The sequence below is a fragment of the Prosopis cineraria genome, unplaced genomic scaffold (assembly GCF_029017545.1).
Source record: "Prosopis cineraria cultivar Desert tree isolate PC_DT_omini unplaced genomic scaffold, ASM2901754v1 PC9, whole genome shotgun sequence".
Classification (NCBI taxonomy): domain Eukaryota; kingdom Viridiplantae; phylum Streptophyta; class Magnoliopsida; order Fabales; family Fabaceae; genus Prosopis; species Prosopis cineraria.
The window spans coordinates 23,547,636-23,566,951 of NW_026555340.1; the positions used below are offsets into that span (position 1 = coordinate 23,547,636).

The window sequence follows — 19,316 nt, forward strand, 5'->3', positions numbered from 1 at the left end:
CAAATATATTTCATCAATTACATGAATAATTTAGTTCAAATTTTTTTATTTCAAATATAATTATTATACTTAACTAACTTTCTTAAACTATATAAATTAGTTATTTTCTTTTATATTTGAAAAGAGAAGAAATATTATTTTATTCAATTAAAAGAAAGAAAGAATAGACACCTTCTAATTAAGTTGCCACATAAAAATAAAATAAAATTTGAATTCTTAATCACTTATTTAAGTGCCAGTTTTGAATTTACATCCATCAAAAGTATACTTAGATGATCCAACTATTTATTAAATTTGACAAAAGTATATCATACATGTAATTTGAATATGCTTTTAAGAGCTATCCAGACAAGCCATAAATAGAGTGAACCTCAATTCTAAATAAGTGTATGTATCAAATACGCACATAGGCACATGGGGAAAAAAGGAGGGCAAACCTTTTATATAAACCACTTGCTTATATTTTGGTAATTACTTAGCCAGCATGACTATATGCACCAAGCTATCCAACTAAGCCGATGAAGATCTCTTATTTGTTGATTTTATATATCTCAATTCATATAAATAAGTAAGGTTATGTATGCATACTTGAAAAATTCATTAATCACTTGAGAAAGCTCAATTATCTCGAATGTAAATAGATGTACAACTCATATGAGTTCCCAACATCTTCAAAAGTTCAAAGATAATAGAGCAAAAAAAAAATGAGATGTATATTTACAGTTATCGACTAATCGACTTATATAGATCAAATCGATAACCGCCTTATTAAATAATTAAATAATTATATATTTTATTATCTCTGACTCAATTAGTTAAGAGATAGAAAATAACTGACGACTATTAAATTGTAAATTGAACCTCTGCCCTTTGAGCTCATTTGTGTGTTCCTCCTACCATAATAACTGACGACTATTAAATTGTAAATTGAACCTCTGCCCTTTGAGCTTACTTGTGTGTTCCTCCTACCACAATTCACACAAAATCATAAAGACCAATCTGTTTAGATTTATTAATTAATGTTAATTCATAAATAAATAAATATTCTAACATTATTTTCTGAGATTGAACGAAAATCAACCTCTGACTGGTAAAAGTAATGCAAAAGAAATGCATTCAAATAACAGCTTGTTCATCATTGAAGAAGGAATATAAAATTAATTTAATATTAAAAAGGTAAACTTCCAAACATTCCCTCAAAAGATAACAACCAAACCACTATTTATTATATTTTAAAAAAATATTTATTTATATAATAGATACCAACAAACCTCATCAAATGCCTACTATGGCCGTGATGACTCTCATTGTAAAATAGAGTTTATATATTATAAATACTCCCTCATTTAATAAGCTAGTTTCTTAGAAGAATCTCCTACGAGAACCTCCCCGTACCTGAGTTAATCTCATGTGGTTACATGATCAAAGTCTCATTTCACCACGCTGTACTCTAGCAAGTAATCAATCAAGTGGTTTTTCCTCTCTCCAGTATCAAAATCCATAAAAGAAATGAGTAAATTCCATAGTTCGGAGAGAAACTATATTAACAAAACTCATAGGCTACATGGCATGAAGAACTCAATCATGGCAATCGTTGAAGTTTCTCAAGAAACTGATAGGTAAATTCGTTTAGAAGACATCCTCTGATTGACCCTGTTCCAAACGCCAGAGCTTGCTTAGTACTTCAGCAGGACTTCGTCTCCTTTTTTACTTTTCCATGATCTTCTGCCACGGTGTTTCCCCATGCCTATCTGATATAGCTGGTCAACCAGCCTTGCATCATCCACATTAACCAGAATTGATAACATTAAAATAGTATGCATGCAGAAAAATACACCAGGCGATAAGAAGGATAAATTGTAGTTACAATTTTTAAAATGTTTGTTATTAGAATTTTCTAATAAAAACACCGCAAACAATTTTCTTTTGAACATATGTTTAAGGATTAAACCGAACTGTCAGATCAAACATTTTCTTTTAACAGTTCACCACTACATTATCTTTTTGGTTCTCATCCCCCATTATCATAGAAAATCTGAGGATATTACCACCTTACATCCAAACTAACCCAGACTCCCGCAGTGTGGAGCCATTACTACCAACGACAGCCTAGAGGGTACTTTTGAGATGCCTTTGGCATTTTTATCCAACATAGTTGCATATCTCAGGACTTGCACTTGAAACTCCAAGATAAGCTGATTTGACTCCCTCCACCAATTACTATTACATTATTGAATCTTTAAAAAAAAAATTCCTCCACATGCTGTTCTGAAAAGAACACGAGTAAATAGAGTTTAACAACACAGAAGAGGACTTACGGACATACAGTTACAGCCAAAGCAGTAGCAGCACGATCATCCGGAGAGCCGTGAATGCCAAAGAGTTTGTTCATCAATCCTATTAAGCTTCTCATCATCAAGACGTTTCCACGTCCTGATTTTCTCTACACCCATCCAGGAGTTCTGTCCCTTCTGAAGCTCAGCCAGAATGATCCTTGCTCTCCTGGGCCACCCAGCCTTCCCATAGGCATGAATCCAAAGCCACCACCATAACAGAACCAGATGCCGTTCAAATTTCCGCAGAAATCATTTTTGTGGTCATGGCCCATAAACACGGCCTTCACATCTCCCATGGAAACAAATGTCTTCAAGACACCTGAATTCACTGATGAACAAGCGACACTTTCTTGAAATTCACCAACAATATCTTTGTAGAACAGCTGCCATACTTCTGGGATTGGTATATGGAAGAATGCAAGGGCCAGAGGATCAGGACGTGGAAAAGCATCAGAAAAAGGAAGAGGATCCTGCTTTTGTGCCTGTTAGTGTGTGACCTGCAACATGTTAATGGAATCTAAATATGGGAAATTTCCCCCAAGGGATTTGGAAAATCGTTTCCTATTAAAACATGGAGAAGAGATGTGCATGATTGAATTATTGCATGATAACAAAAGATGTGAATTCTGCTGATAAATAGACTACATTTCAATCATGATAACCCTTCACAGATGACCCGTTAATCTAAGGAATGGAGACTGCCAAAGGAGGAAGACGGAGTGATAAACATGGGAAGCAGAGACGGGGGAAAATGAGAATTTTTGTTTATTCTGCAATGGTTTATACATTTTTGAATAAGCAAAGTAAGCTATCGACAAATCATAGCTATCATTCAAATATTTAACCCTTAATGCTAGCAGAGTAGCAGGAAACATTTCAAGAATTTATTACAATCAATGGCATCTTCGCGTAGGACTTCACCTTTATTAACCTAGTATGAAATCTACCCTAAGCCAGATTGAGCATCAAATTGCTTCCTTAGCAAACAAGCACCTCCATAGAAATATTCACAAGGGCAACTTGCAGCTAAAGCATGCCTTATAACACTGCAACCACTCACAGATATGACTCAATCTCTTCGTATCCATCGTCAAATAATACTAGTTAAACTAATGAATCTAAAAATAAAGGCCAATTATTCCTTAGCAGTTACGGTTGATAATTTGGTTTGCTTATTACCTGAAATTCTATGGAAACATTACGAAGCCAATTAAGCTGAGACTCTTTGATCCATCCATAAGTTCGCTTTCCCTCATAAACAGCCCTGTCTCCACTGTCAAGAAAGTAGAGATTCATAATGCTGCTATTTGCCAATGTGGAGCCCGGGGCACCATAAACTCTGAGGTGATAATTGCCAAAGCCATCAATATTACTGGTTATGCCTTCTTGGGTAGGATCAGAGAGACCAGCAGTCCATGGATTGATTTGCGAGACTGAATAGTCCATGAGGGAGATTAGAGACATTAACTCTTCACGGTTCATAGTTGATTCTTGGTCATGGTTTCCAAGAACTGCTGCCCAAGGAAGTCCTGATTCCATAGCAGGCCCAAAAGCTTTAAACATAGACTCTGCAGCATCAGTGGTACTTGAGCCAAATATATTATCACCTGATTGCAAGAACTGAATCTATGTGAATCAGACAATTACAGGAAAACAAACAAGCAATCACACACACACAGAGTACTAAGTTGCTGTATGATTGAGTTATACAGGTGGGACGGCCCAAAAAAAAAAAAAAACCTACACAATTGACGCTCTCCCTTGACTAAATTGTGGAGAAACCCACTGCTGTTTCCCTTCCACTTCAAGCAGCCAAAAGCAGCCATTCAAAGGTCAAAGGCTATTAAACATTGAAAGCTTTTGTTAACAGAATAATATGACAGGTGTAACACACTTTGTCTGCAGCGTGCTCACAAAAGTACGATAAACTATAGGAATTTTGCAGTCCGAATGAACAAATTTGTTTGTAAGCTTCAACTCTTGGATGAACTCCTTTAATTTATTTATTTTGGACACTTTACTCCCCCTTTAACCAAGTTTTTCTAATACACAGAAAAGAGAAATAGATAGTCTCAAGTTATCTTCACACAATTCTAAGATTTCACCCACACCAATCCCTTCCCCCATCTACCTTTGTTTCATTACTCATAAAAGTAAGTATGTAGTTACAATAGTTGATTAGTATCAACTAACTTCCTTTAAAAACTAGCAATGACAACTAACTCAATACCAATAGTATGTAACGCTTTCTGTGCCCCCTTTCAAATTTAACCTTCACTGACTCTCCCATTCTCAAGCGTTGATGAATTAGGAAGATCATGGAATGAACATTTTCCATAAACCAGAGAGCCATCATCCACGACACACCATCAAATTGCATTTCACGGTGCACATCATATATGCCACCATGAATATTTTCCGCTGTACTGGCTTCTGCCTCTAGTGGCTAGCTAGTATACTTTCTATATAATCAAAACCAGTGAAATGAAAGCCCATAAGCTTTTGTCCAATGATATCCAGTCCGAGAAAGGCAATGAACTAAACTTCACTTTTGAAAGACAAGGTACTTCGTTGTTTCCCCCTAGTATTCAACTTCACAGCGTCTATGGCGCGTAACCAAACATTCAAGATACAGCCTACCCTTTCGATACTTCTCAATCTCAAGTGATACAATAACTCCAAACTTTGAAGTTCGAGCATCCACGAACGCAGACCAAGCAAATTGCAATGGATAAAAAACAGCTAAAAATAGTAAGAATTACCGGTAAAGGCAATAAAATCGGGATTTTCAACCTCGATCAGGCGCTCCAGAAATCGCGTCGTGTTAAGATCGGAACAGTGCTCGAACTCAGAATCCAACACGTCTCGGCACCTTGTCATGACGCCACTACCAAAATGCATATCAGCCACCTGTCACCGACAAACGTTGCAAAGAAATCTCAAGCTGGATCAAACTGAAGAATTTAAAACAAGTACTAATTGAACAACCCGTGGAACTCCCAGAGATAGTGAATGGAAAGCAGAGACAGAAGAAGAGACCTGAAGGATTTTGAAGGTACCGTCGGAACGGAAGCGGAGGGGGAGATCCCGAGTCTTCTTGATACGCACCGTTTCATTGCCGATGAACAGTTTGGTAGCGAAATGGGAGTGAGTGAGGTAAAGAATGGCAAAGACGAAGAAGAGGTAGGGGAAGCAATACTTCCAATTCCAGCCATCACTCGCAGAAGCCATATTTGCCAACGATCAGCTTTCTCGCATTTGGAGGCTAAGATTGGTGTTTTCAGGTTGTAATAAGTACCAACATCTCCTTGTTTGACTTATTGGCTTCGTTTTTTTTTTTTTTTTAAGGCTAAGCTTGATGAAAATTTTGCTCCTACAAAATTAAGTCCGAGCTTGGCATACTTTCTCATTTTCCTCCTATAGGCACAATTTTGTGTTGTTTTTTAATATAAATCACAATTTATTAACATTTTTAATTTTTTATTTAATTTTAGACATAACAAAACTTTTAATCCCTCAAATCTGACTCAATTATTAATTTAATCCCTTAAATTTAATTTTTATCGATTTAACCTCTTACATTTTTTTAAATTATCATATGAATCATTTAAATTTTAAAATATAAATTGACTTTTAAAATATGTTAATATTATATAAAGTATATTGATTAATCGGCATGCGTATATACTTAAATGAAAATAAATTAATCTGATATGTAATTAAATTTATTTTCTTGTTTTTAAAATTTTTAAAATATGTTTTTACCTAACTAATTATACTTTTTTCATTAATCCATATGACTATCATCAATATTTTATTATTCATGTTAGTAAATTTTAACCGTGCAACTTTTTTTAAAATAATAAAAATAAAATTAATAGTTAAAATAAATTTAAGAAGCTAAATTGATAAAAATTAAATTTAAAAAAATAAATAAATAAATGAGACAAATTCAAAGGATCGAAAGTTGCATTATGCATGGCTCATGTAGTGTTTCCCTCTTTTTATCTTTGATAAGGTAAAATTAAAAAAAAAAATCCTTTTAAGACACATTTAGTGAATTAACAGTCATGCTTGGACTTTATATAGTAAAATAGTTGAGAGCATTTTATTGTTAACTGGAGGGAATATATAAGCTGAATATGCAAAATATGACTATTTTGTATTAAAAAAAGCAGAGTATTAATAATAATTTTTTTATCAAAAGTAATAACTATAAGTTGGGAAATTACATATAAGTACAAAAGAATTTTAATCTTTGAGGAGATTGATGATGTGATTTTTATAGTTTTAACTAAATTAAAAGTCAATTCAAGAACTTAATCTCAAAACTTAAATTCTTACAACTCAATCCCCATTATCTTGTTTATTTAAAATGTTGCTTCTTATATTTTTTCAAAAAAACTACAAAAAATAAAATTATTATTAAAACTTAGAGACTGATTTTTTAACTAACTAAAATTGTAATGATTAAGTTACACTTAATTAAATTTTAATGAATGAACTAAAATTATAATGATTAAGTTACACTTAATTAAATTTTAACGAATGAGTTGCAGCAAAGTCAAATTATAAGAATTAGATGATATTGAGTTAAAATTTAAAGATTGAATTGAGGTTAAAGTTAAAAGTGCATAGACTAATTTTTCTTTTTTCTTTTTGTTAAGAAAAGAAAAATTAATCTTTTAATTCTTCAACTTTTAACTCACTTGAAACTCAATCCCTCAACTATAACTCTCTGCGACTCAGTCCCTCAATTATAACTCGCTGCGACTCAATCCCTCAACTTTTGATTCACCTATAATTCAATCCTGATTTTTTAATTTTTTGAAAAAATTTCTTATCAAATAAGAGGAATAAAAAATGTTCATATATTATTCTAAAATACTCTCTTCTTGCTCATTAATGTGAAACATAAGTTAACATGAAAAAAATTAATAAAAGTTCAGGAACTAATTTGTAAGTGATTCAAAAGTTGAGGGACTAAGTCATAGGCGAGTCATAGTTGAGGGATTGAGTCACAACGAGTCATAATTGAGGAATTGAATTACAAGTGAATTAAAAGTTGAAAGATTAAAAGATTAATTTAAAAAAAAAAGTTAAAAAGTTGAGTATAAGATAAAAACGTGGCAGAATGTCCATGGGCTCAGCATCTGTTAAATCTTTGATTTGGACTAAAAATTGAACCTTCGGCAATTTCACAGGGCCTGGATCCGATCTTTGGGCTGAACTCTTTATAATCCAAAACTTTGGCCCCAAAACTAAAATCATTTTCAACAAATAAATAAAAGCTATTTTCACAGTGTGTGTATAAGTTCTTTCCACCTATTATTTGCGAATATCATTGCATAGGTTTTATATATATTTTTTTCAATCATATCTTTATTTTATTATATTTTATTCAGGTAATTAACAAGAGTGATTGAACGATTTAAATATTATGTTTATTTCATTCAAAGATACAATTAAAAATATGTGAAATTTTTTTTAAAAAATAAATATTTTAATTAGGTGCTTTTAAAAATATAAATTAATTAATAATGATTTATATTGTAGTATGAAGACAGTACATTATACATTACACTGACACGTGTTAGTTATTCAGGGCTCAAACTACAACTAGGATTTTTATTTTTATTTTTTTGTTAGAAATTACAACTAGGATTTCAGTGACTACATTTACATTTTCTGGATTTCACGGGCCTCGAGTAGGGGCTGGGCTTGTTACCTTCAATCTTGTATGACCTCTTGTCATCATTTCTTTTTTTGTAGAGTAATAACTTTTTTTTTCCTCTTTTTTTAATTAAAACCAAGTAACCAACTACACAACACTATGATTATTTCAATGAAATTTTATCCTTTATTCTCATGATAAATCTAACGAAAGGTTCTTGGTTCTTATATATTTTTTCATCTCCGATGATGCATTTTTTTATATTCTTTGAATTGTTAATGATGAAGGATAACATTCATGCATTCATTAATTTTCAACATGATAAAGCAAAGTTACAACCCATGTTTTATTATAATATTGATATTAATACTTTCTGCAATTCTAAATGTAGAAGCCAATTAAGTGGCCTAGTTTGATTCTAAATATAAGGCCTTAATCTATTTTTCATCAAAATTATATTTTCCCCCAAAAGTATCCTTATTAATTTCACATACTGAAAAGGAGTTTTCATCAATAATGATAAATTTCATTTTTAAATCTAAATTATTTGGGAGCACAATTTTATTTTTTTATATAATTATCTAACCAAGTCATACGCGATCATTGTCTGGCCCAATTGGAGATGGCTTTCTCATAGATATTTTTTATATTCACACAAACTCGAACTCAAAACTTTTTACTTGAACAATTATAACCCCTTTCATTAAGACCAATACCTGGTAGTAGCACACTTTAGTTTTTACAAAGCTTAATCCAAACACTGTGGGGGAGAGTTCTTTTCTTTTTTTGGATTGAGAGAGAGAGAGAAGTGGGATGACATAGAACTTGAAGAAATGGAATCGTTTTGTAAATAAAGAAAAAAATTATCTGACAAGTGCTCCCTCCATTTTTATTTATAGAAAAAACTAACACTTTTAGTTTGTTTTTATAAAAGTAAAATTATATTTTTCAATAGTATTTATTACAAATTTCTTAAATTATTACTTCTGATTTCATCATTTACAATCATGAAAGACAATTAATGAAAGGTATTTTAGTCTATTTTTTTTTATTTTTAGATATAATTAATATAATTAACCAATTTTTTAAAACCATGCAAAACAGTTTTTTTTCAGTCACAAATAAAAATGAAGTAGAATTCAAATTCTACTGTTCCAAGTTTCCAACCAAAAATACCTATTTTTGGACAGAAAAACAAACATATTGCATGCATAAAAAATATTATTTTATCCCTCCAACTATATGATAAAAAATCCCTGCATCCAAAAATGGTATAAAATTTTTGGTGATAAATAGTATTCCTCCGGTCCTATATATTAGTCATATTCTAAAGCAAAATTTAATCCACTTTATAAGTCTTTAGTTGATGGGATTGTTTTGTTTCAAATTAAAATCTCTAAATTATTCTTGAAAAGTAAGAAAGAGAAAGACAGAAAAAATATATATTATATATTTATTTTTTATTTTTTACTTGAAGGTTATATTTGAAATTTCATTTATTTTGATTCTTTATACTTTTTTTTATATTAATATTGATGAAATTGATAGAAATGACTTATAAATAAGATCAAAATAGTATAAAGCAGAAACATTTGTTTGTTATCCGTAATGTCAAATTTATGATATCAACAAACTCTACCTAATTCGTTACACTGCTCATTGCCGTATGTTAAATATCTTAACTAACATATATATATTATTAAATGATTATATTTCCATTTCAAATCATGGGTTACAGAATGATAACTATCATGTTTTGTTTATGTGTCATAAGTCTTGTTTATGTGATCCATGCTGTGTTAGGAGTCTTTTTATCATCATATCTTGTACTAGCTGACTATTGATAGGCAAGTCAACTAGTTACGTTACATGAGAAACGTCTCTACTTTCTATGTTGATATTGGCGGTGTCCTCGCGCAAGATACATACGCTTAATTTGAAGAGATATATATATATATATATATATATATATGAGGTTTCAACTAACTTCTTTATTAAAATCATGAAATAGTTGTCAAAATCTTATATATATATATATATACACACACATTATTGTTAAACTCTTAAGTTGACTCTCTAAATTTATTATTTTTATATTTATAATTTATAAAATTGTGTTAACTTATTCAAAAACATGGACAGGATAAAAATCGATTAAACTCATAAATTGACTCTCTGAATTTACCAATGTTACATTTATAGCTTATAAAATTATGTCAATTCACTTATAAACTCATTAAGCAAGATAAGTGTATGATGCGTAAAACTTGGTTGACAAAAGTGGTAAAACCCAATTCAATGAAAAATAAAACTAAAAACACAAAATCTAATATTAATAAAAAAATAAAAACAAAAAATACCAAAAACAAGTTGTTGTGTGTTAAAATTTGTACGTTAAATATAACAATATATGAATGTAGATGAATTTAATTTTAATAATTTATATTTAAAATATATTTAAATTAAATTATGATCATATTTTATATTTTAATTAATTAATCATATATTTTTAAAAGCTATTTATTAATAGAAATAAATTTTTTTATAATTTTACGATCCAAGTCTACATTTTAAATATATATTCCTATCATAAATTTACTTAAACTTGTGAGTTTAACAACTTTGTATACATGCATTAATGTTTTATCTCTGATTAATTCTTTCATGACTGAAATGAGTTGAAAGAACTTGAAGCTCGAGCAAGATTTTGGTGAATTTATATATTGTAAATATAAAAAAAAAAAATCCTACGCTGGGACGTTATTTTTTTCATTTAAGATTGACAATACTACATGACATGTGGCTATGAGATAAAGAAGTGAATACAACTCAAAAGAAATTAAGAGATGTGAAGCAGAAACTGGTCGTGAGAGAAGTCAAGGGGAGGTTGGTCCTAGTAAACATCACGGCGGTTGAACCGTTGAAGTCGATGCTGTTCGTTTCATGTATCTTGTTTGGGGCAGAGCACGGGAGGGGGAGAGAGAGAGAGAGAGACCCAATATAGAATGGTTGATCAATAACTTTTGATTGCGATGTACATAGAAACATACGCAGAACCTACACAGAATCAATGGAATTTGATCAACATAATAAACTAAAGTTTGAATCCATATGTTAACATTTAGTATTAAACCATGCTTCGAATAGGTTGACCTCTAACAAAACAATACATATACACGGAACCAAAAAAACAAAAACAAAAGAAACACACGTAAACAAAGAATGTTTAGATTTGGTAAGTAGCTTAAATTCACTCATTCAATGATATTTCGTGTGATATAATAACAACCATTTAATTTAAATATTGAATAGCTGTAAGATATTTTGTCATAGAATACTCAAAAAATATCAAATTCTTATAGAAGGCAATATATGTGAGGAGTACTTTAATTGCAAGGATTGTTTTGAATTTTTGAAAGAAAATATATATATCCGAATAATTTTCAACTATTGGAGAAATTAAATGGCCATAATTGAGATACTCCCTAGATAAGTGAACTCATGCAAGCCACTAACCAAATCATAGAGTCGGTGATTCAGATAAAGCAAGCTTATTCAAATCAAGCTTAAAATATATATATATATATATATATATATAAGTCATATAGCCAAAATTTAGCCCTAACATCTCAAGCTTTCAAACAGGTTTAAATACTTGAATTTTTAAATATTATTTTATATTTTTATTCTTCATTCAATTTCAATTTTTATCATAAAAAAGTAAAATTTTTAATTTTTATCTTATTTTAATATTATTCCATTAACAATTAAAACCTATTGAGGTTAAACTCATCCAGGCTCTAGCATGACTAGGATTTCTTCATGATGAAGTAAATAAAACTTATTTTATAAACTCTCAAATCTAGTTCTAAGATTTTTTAAATTTATTTAAATTGATTTGTCAATTTGACTTAAATTATTAATTTTAGTAAATTTAGATACAATGGAGAGAGAGAGAAGGGGGAGAGAGAGTAACAAAACGTGTGGTCCTTGCTCGTGACATCTCTCTCTCTCTATATGGTTTGAACTTGAAGCCATGCATTATTGGCGGAATGAAGCCACTAACTAAAAATGTACCATCTTGAACTGTTCCAATGGGGGCTTGCATCTGCATCCAAGAAACCCCATCTTGCTGTATATGTTTTGCCTCTTATTTTTCACCCCTTCCCACTCCACTTTATAGATTACTTTTAAAAATTATTAAATTAATAGTAATATTTTATTTTAAATGAAATGTCTAAACTATTTTTAAAAAGTAAGAGAGAGAAACAAAAAATAATATTATATTATTTATTTACTTTTTAAAGATTATATTTGTAATTTTTATAAATATTATTCTTTATACTTTTATTGTATTGATATTGATGAGATTAATAGAAATAATTTATAAATAGGATCAGAGGAAATATGTCCCACACTTAATTACTTACCATGACAAGCAACAGACTCGGCTTCTATCCTTTAGAGAAATCTTCTCTGCCTTTCCTTTGAGGCAGAGGCTTAATCTAAAAAAATAAAAATATAAAATTGTAAATTTTTTTAATAAATATATTTATGAATTTTTACAATTCAAATTTAATATAGATGATCTAAAATTAATATTATATTTTTTAATAAATTTACTGTTCTGTTCATAATATATTTACACTATTCAAAATATATCTGGAAAGTTAATTTAATTTTTTATATTAAATTTAGAACGTCTATATTAAATATGAATTATCAAATTAATTAATATATTTATTTAAAAAATTATAATTTTTATATATTTTTTTAATTTAAAAATATAATAAAAATAAAATTATTAAATTTGGATCGTTCATTTCCTCCGCCTCAAGGAGAGTAGAGACAGAAGAAGCTTCTTTCCGACAAGTAACAACCTTGCTATGCCCTACCTACGTACGTATATAATTAATAATATTAATATATGACGCGACTCTGACATGTCTGACGTGACTTTTATTATTATTATAGTGGCAAGAATAACATGTCGTCGTCTTCCTTCTTCGAGTCCTTCTTCGATTCTCTCCATTATTTAATGTTCTTTTATCCTTCCCTGCATGGCAACTCCTTATCACGATCCATTTCACAACTCTTTTACTTTGAATCATTCAACCATATTGAATATATAGATATATATATATATTTATATATACATGGATCTTCCATGCTTGACAAAATTAATAAGCCCTACAAATTAATCTCTATGTGACGTGTTCTGATCTTTTAAAACTGTTTTTGTTTGTTGATATTTTTTCTAATCATTACTTTCTCATTTAAAAATATTGGACATTTTTAATCAAATATCATCCTTTAATAAATTAATTTTTATTTTTAAATTAACCCATCTTTTCATATTTATCCCTATTAAATACCTTATAATAAATAATAAATCATTATTCATGGAAATATTTTAAAAAAAAGGCAATGATTACACCTTAAATATTAAAAATGTCTTATATTTTTAACATTTAACTTTTTAAAAAATTTCTTATATTTTTTAACGAATTGAGTAATTATGATAATTGTTGTAATGCCTTATTTGGTAAGCATGTGGTTTGGTTGAATATAATAATGAGCTGTAATTCTTGCATGTTTTTTCCTTTTGTAATTATTTAATGAGATCAAGTGTACATGAAAATTAAATAATTGAAAATGATTAAATCTTGCATTGAATAAAATTAAAATAAAGGTAAATATATAAATAGAAAAGATTTATTGACTTTATGTGTGTTTGGCTTCTCATCCGAAACAATCAAAACCACGCTTCGGTGGAAGCAGTTTTCGGAGTCTCTTATGCCAAAACATAGTTTTAATGGTTTTTAATGGAAAACCAAACACATGAGGATTCTTCGTTAAATGTGCATGTGAATGATCTTAGGGTAATGCAATATTTTAAGTCACCATTAATAACAACGGTCCCTATCTTTTTAATAATTTTTTCAAAAATTATAAAATCAAGTTGATGTAACTACTTTTTAGCATGGGTAATACTGGAATCTTAGGATGCTTTTTTGTCACTTTCAAAATGTAATAATATTTTTCTAATTAGATGCATGAAAATTTTTGAAACATCTTTTTGACCGGAGGAGTATATTTATAATTACATTATATTATATCATTCTTTCTCCAAATACATGGATTTATTATGACATCCAATTTATTACTTAGTGTTTGATGCTCTTTTGAGCTCTGATATATTGTCATTTTTGGGTCTTTTTATAATTTTTGATATCCTTTATTTTTTAATAAACTAACAGTCCAAGCTAATTGTTATTATCGATGGAGATCAAATTGTAATGTTTTCAAAAATTAAAGGAGAACATTGCATAAAAAATAAATTTAAGGTTTCAAACACTTCTAAATTATAAATTTAGAAGTTAATTAGTTCTTGTGCATTTTTTTCTTTTCAAAATTATTCTACACATTCCATTACTGAGTTATTATCTACCAATTTTGTTTCATATATTCACGACATTTCTTCACATATTTTAATAAGGCTCTCCATTTGGTAAAAATTACGGAAAAAGAATCAATGTTATCGTTCAAAAATTGATATATGTAATATAATATATATATATATAGATATATTACTGTATCACCGTAATTAATCATTTTTCATTGATAACAAATATTCTTTTCATTATTAATTTTGATCTAGGGACATATATAATTTTCATACGTATCCACTAATTCTTATTTTTCATTTCTCTCTTTTTTTGCCAGCTCATTTCTATCTTTATGTGTGGTATCATGTGGATCTATATAATCAATTGCGTAAACAAGATGATAAATACAGATCCAATTTTACACACGTCTCTCATGTTTATTAGACTATACTCTTTTGATCTTATTTATAAGATACTTTAAAAATGTTTTATCAAAACTAAAGAAAACTTTAAAACATATTAATTCTGTGAAAAAATTTAATAATTTTTTAACTTTTTCCTTATTAAATATATATCTATATATCTATTTTAAAAACATATTTTCTCTTTCTAATTCAATTCTGTGTGGTGTGTGTGTGTGGTGTGTGTTTAATAGTTAGTCGGTATTAATAGTTAGTTGGAAGGCAAGAAGGTAACAAAAATATGTATGAACGTAGATGAAGAAAACTTGAAACTTTGACAGAAAGGATAGATGATGCAATGCACGTAAATGGACATGTCAGTATAATTGAATTTTGTTGCATTTAAATTTAAATCAACATGGAAAAATCTAATGCAGTGAGGCCATCAAATTAATGATCAGTTATAAATTTTAGTGAATATTAATTAATAATTAAGGGGTAATCTTAAAACGAATATACATATATATAGGGTGAGCACAATTTTCTTCTAAAATTTGATTAAATTCCCTGGGAATTTTTAATTAAAATTCAACTATGTTTATATAATCCAATGGCTGAATGTTAAGGATTTTTAAAGTTGAGGTCTTTTTGGTATATTTTTTCCAAGCTTTGATGCAACCCCTTTTAAAAATTTAAATATAATTATGTCAAAAATATTTATTAATCATAGTTTAAAAAAAAGAGATGAATCGAGTCTGAAGACTCATCAAAACTAATGCATGTACCTCAAGGTTCAGACATGTCTCGGGACTTACAAAAAATGATTATAAAACTATTGTTTTAATAATAGGCCAAATGGTTAAATCAATTGGATCATTGATTCAAATCGATAATGACTCGGTTCAAATTAAAAAATTATTTTTATTATTGAGTCATGTCAGCCCAAAGTTGAGCCAATATTATTAGACAGGGTTTAAACCTGGCATAAAAAAAGGCTAGTTTTTTTTACTATTAAAAAAATACAAATAAGTAAGAAAATTTAGTGAGAGATTATCTATTTCTTTTTTAAAATATTAAATTAGTAAAAAATTAGTGAGCGATTATCAATATCTCTCTAAAAAAAAAGAATTAGCAAGAAAAATAGTGAGATATTATCAATTCCTTTTAAAATAAGATAATTAGTGAGAAAATAGTGAGGGATTATAATCCCTCTCTAAAATAAGATAATTAGTAAAAAAATAGTGAGAGATTGTCAATCCTTTTAAAATAAGATAATTAGCGAGAAATTTAGTGAGACATTCTGCCTCTAGCTAATTACTACCAAAAAAAAAATTTAACGTTTGAGTTTTGACAATGAATTTTAATTTTATTTAATTTTTTATTTAAAAATAAAAATTAAATTTAAAATTCACTAAAATATTCATAATAAAATTATTCATATTCTTTATTTTTAAGTTGATTATCATTAATAAAATAATATTTTATTAAAAATATAATATAAAAACTAATTTAAATAAAATATAAATATTTTTAACATATTAATAATAAAAATAAAATTTAATATGTAAATCTTGCATATTTTTATAATATATTATATGATATATTTATGTAGTTAAATAATACTCTATCTATTTAAAAATGTAAGGATTTTTAATCGAATCTCACTCCTCAATAAAGTAATTATTTATTTTCACAACTAACTTATCTTGTCATATTTACTCCTATTAAATACCTTATAATAAATATAAAGTTATTATCAATAGGGGTAATTTTTAAAAAAAAAGAGCAATGATCACACTTCAAAAGACTAAAAATATTTTATATTTTTGAACATCTAACTTCTTAAAAAGTACCTTATATTTTTGAATAGAGGGAGTATATATTTAACTTTAAATATAATGAGTGCAAGTGCCTTTTAACTCAATTAGCAAAGAAAGAGAGTATAAGGCTTGAAAAGTATGAGGTCAAGGGTTTAAGTATTGGCTTAACATGAACATAATGAATATATGATATAATAAAGAGCAAGTGATATGGCGCAAAGTGAATAATGATATGTCATAAGTTATCGCACATGTGGCAAGTGCTGGAGCACAATATGGTAGGTGACACGATGATTGACAAGGCACGAGACTGTTGGTGACATGTCACAAGTTGATGCGCACACAGCGGGTGACGTGGTATCATTATTTTTAAATATAAGCATATTTAGTGAGAAATAATGAGGGACTAATCCCTCACTAAAGTTATCAAATTTGAATAGTATTAGCGAGAAATTCAGTCCCTTGCTAATTTTAGCGAGGGACTGAATCCCTTGCTGATTGATGAGGGAAATACGATCCTCACTAATCCTTCACTAAAGTTATTAAATTTTGAATAATATTAGTAAGGAATTTGGTCCCTCATGAATTAGTGAGGGAAATACAATTTCTTGCTAAATTTAGTAAGTCATTTTTTTAGCTATGAATTTAATAAGGGATAAAATCTCTTGTTTAAATGTAATTTAACTAAGAAAAATGGCATCTAGCGAGAATTTTTTCCTCTCTAAATTCTATTTTTTAGTGTGTTTAAATACTAAAAAAATTTAAAAATTATATCTTACTAAAAGAAAAATCCTTCATATGTATATAATATGATTTGAAACCATTTTCAAAAAAAAAAAAATGTTGACTACTATAAGTGCAAATGCATAAGTTCTACATTTGTTCATACCTAATTTAACTAAAAATCACACACATCAACAAGTTATAAAATTTTAATTTATAATATATTAATTTAATTATATTATGTTTCATTTTTTATTAACGACTAGATATATTACAGATTTATTTCTTCCCCGCACCCCCACCACACACACTAATATATGTATTTAATATTATTTTTATTTTATTATTATGCCACCAATTCAACTGCACATTAAAATTGAGACCCACTGACATTTTTGGTTGAACATCCATTCTGATTTTTAAATATAACAAAAGTACTATCAAATCTTCATTAACAAAATCCTTATGTTAGCCATGGGAATTACGCACACTCCTTTGAGATTTGAGTTTCATATTGTGAATTGGACAAACTTTTATCGCTACTGATTATGGTTATTCTTTTCCCACTTACATAAATATGATGCATCTGTAATTATTTGATGATTAGTTATTGTATTATCTATACACAGAATGAGTGAATTAATGAAAGTCACGACTCACGACATACATACATACAAACATACATTGTACTAATTAGTGAAAAAACAAATTGAGTACTGAAAAAGTTGATGACCGGCCCCAAAATATAAAAGAAATCAATGAAAAAGTCATTTTCTTAAATCTAAAATTATTAAGTCAAGAGATTTGCTATCAAATTTATAGATTCATGATAACGATTTTTTGATAATATATTAACCAGTTTTCAAATTAAGAGTTACACAACATCTTAATTTAAATCAAGCTGAAAACACGTAGGTATGGGGAATCTCTCCTAGCAGTAATTCTCTTTTATTGTCTTAGTTGTCTTCTGATTTCCAAAACGACTAAATTATGGGAGACATATAGTCAATTTCTTGCAGCTACCAAATCAATTATACGCAAAACATCTTCTGCTACTACTGAAAAATCAACAATATTCTGTCAAAAAAAAAAAACTAGCATTGAATTTGGATGGTTCATATTTATATTTTTTATTCTTTTAATAGTTAAATAATCATCATTATTTTGAGAACCTCACGGTTAGATTAATATTTTAATTATACTAATGATAATTAGGTTGAGTGAAGGAATTTGATAACCTAACCCTGAGCATACTCATAATAGCTTAAGGCCTAATGAGCTAATTTTAATAACCGCCCTTAATTTGTTGAGCCAAAAATCAAAACCTAGCTGAAAAATGAAAATCAAAAACCTATGAATAAAGACTTAAAACTCAAGAGAGTTATTTTCTGTCAGGCCTCTCATTAGACATGGTTTCTTTCCCAAATAAATCAGAGATAAATCTTGTTTAAGAGAAACAAGTGTGAAACGACTTGAGCCAATTGACATATCTAATTTGGGTTGAATCACATAAAGTCTAAAAAAATTCTAAACAATCAATACATTAATGTGATAAATAATGCATATTCTTAAGATGGCCAGGAAAAGAAAACTGAAAATATACGAATGGAAACAAATATATTGAAATAATTGAAAATTTACATAGCTACCGCTCTATCCGTGATGAAGGAGACAGGATATTCCATAATTTAAAGTAAAAATGACAATTGCCATAAAAGCCAAAAGTTGAATTTCTCAAACACTGTAACGTGGGGAGACAAAAACAGAGTACGACCCAGAGTGCTTGTTTTCTACCCTGAAGCAACGTGCACACTTCCGTGAAGACCTAACAGTTCAAATTCAGATTCTATGTTGCAATTATGACTTATAAGAATCAATACGTCGCCGTGTTATCCACAGATAAGTCAATATTAGAATATTTAATATTATGAGTATCTTATAATTTTAATAAGATTACAAGAACTTGTACGTTA

General features: G+C 28.8%; 1 protein-coding gene across 1 annotated transcript; it reads right to left on the reverse strand.

Annotated features, from left to right (window-relative positions):
* Nucleotides 1–1,307: 1,307 nt before the first annotated feature.
* LOC129321064 (probable inactive purple acid phosphatase 28) lies at nucleotides 1,308–5,632 on the reverse strand. The gene is given in 5 exon segments (XM_054966794.1): nucleotides 1,308–2,533; nucleotides 2,536–2,818; nucleotides 3,516–3,943; nucleotides 5,099–5,246; nucleotides 5,376–5,632. Coding segments are annotated over 5 exon segments (1,230 nt in total). The 5' UTR covers nucleotides 5,568–5,632; the 3' UTR covers nucleotides 1,308–2,354.
* Nucleotides 5,633–19,316: the final 13,684 nt, after the last annotated feature.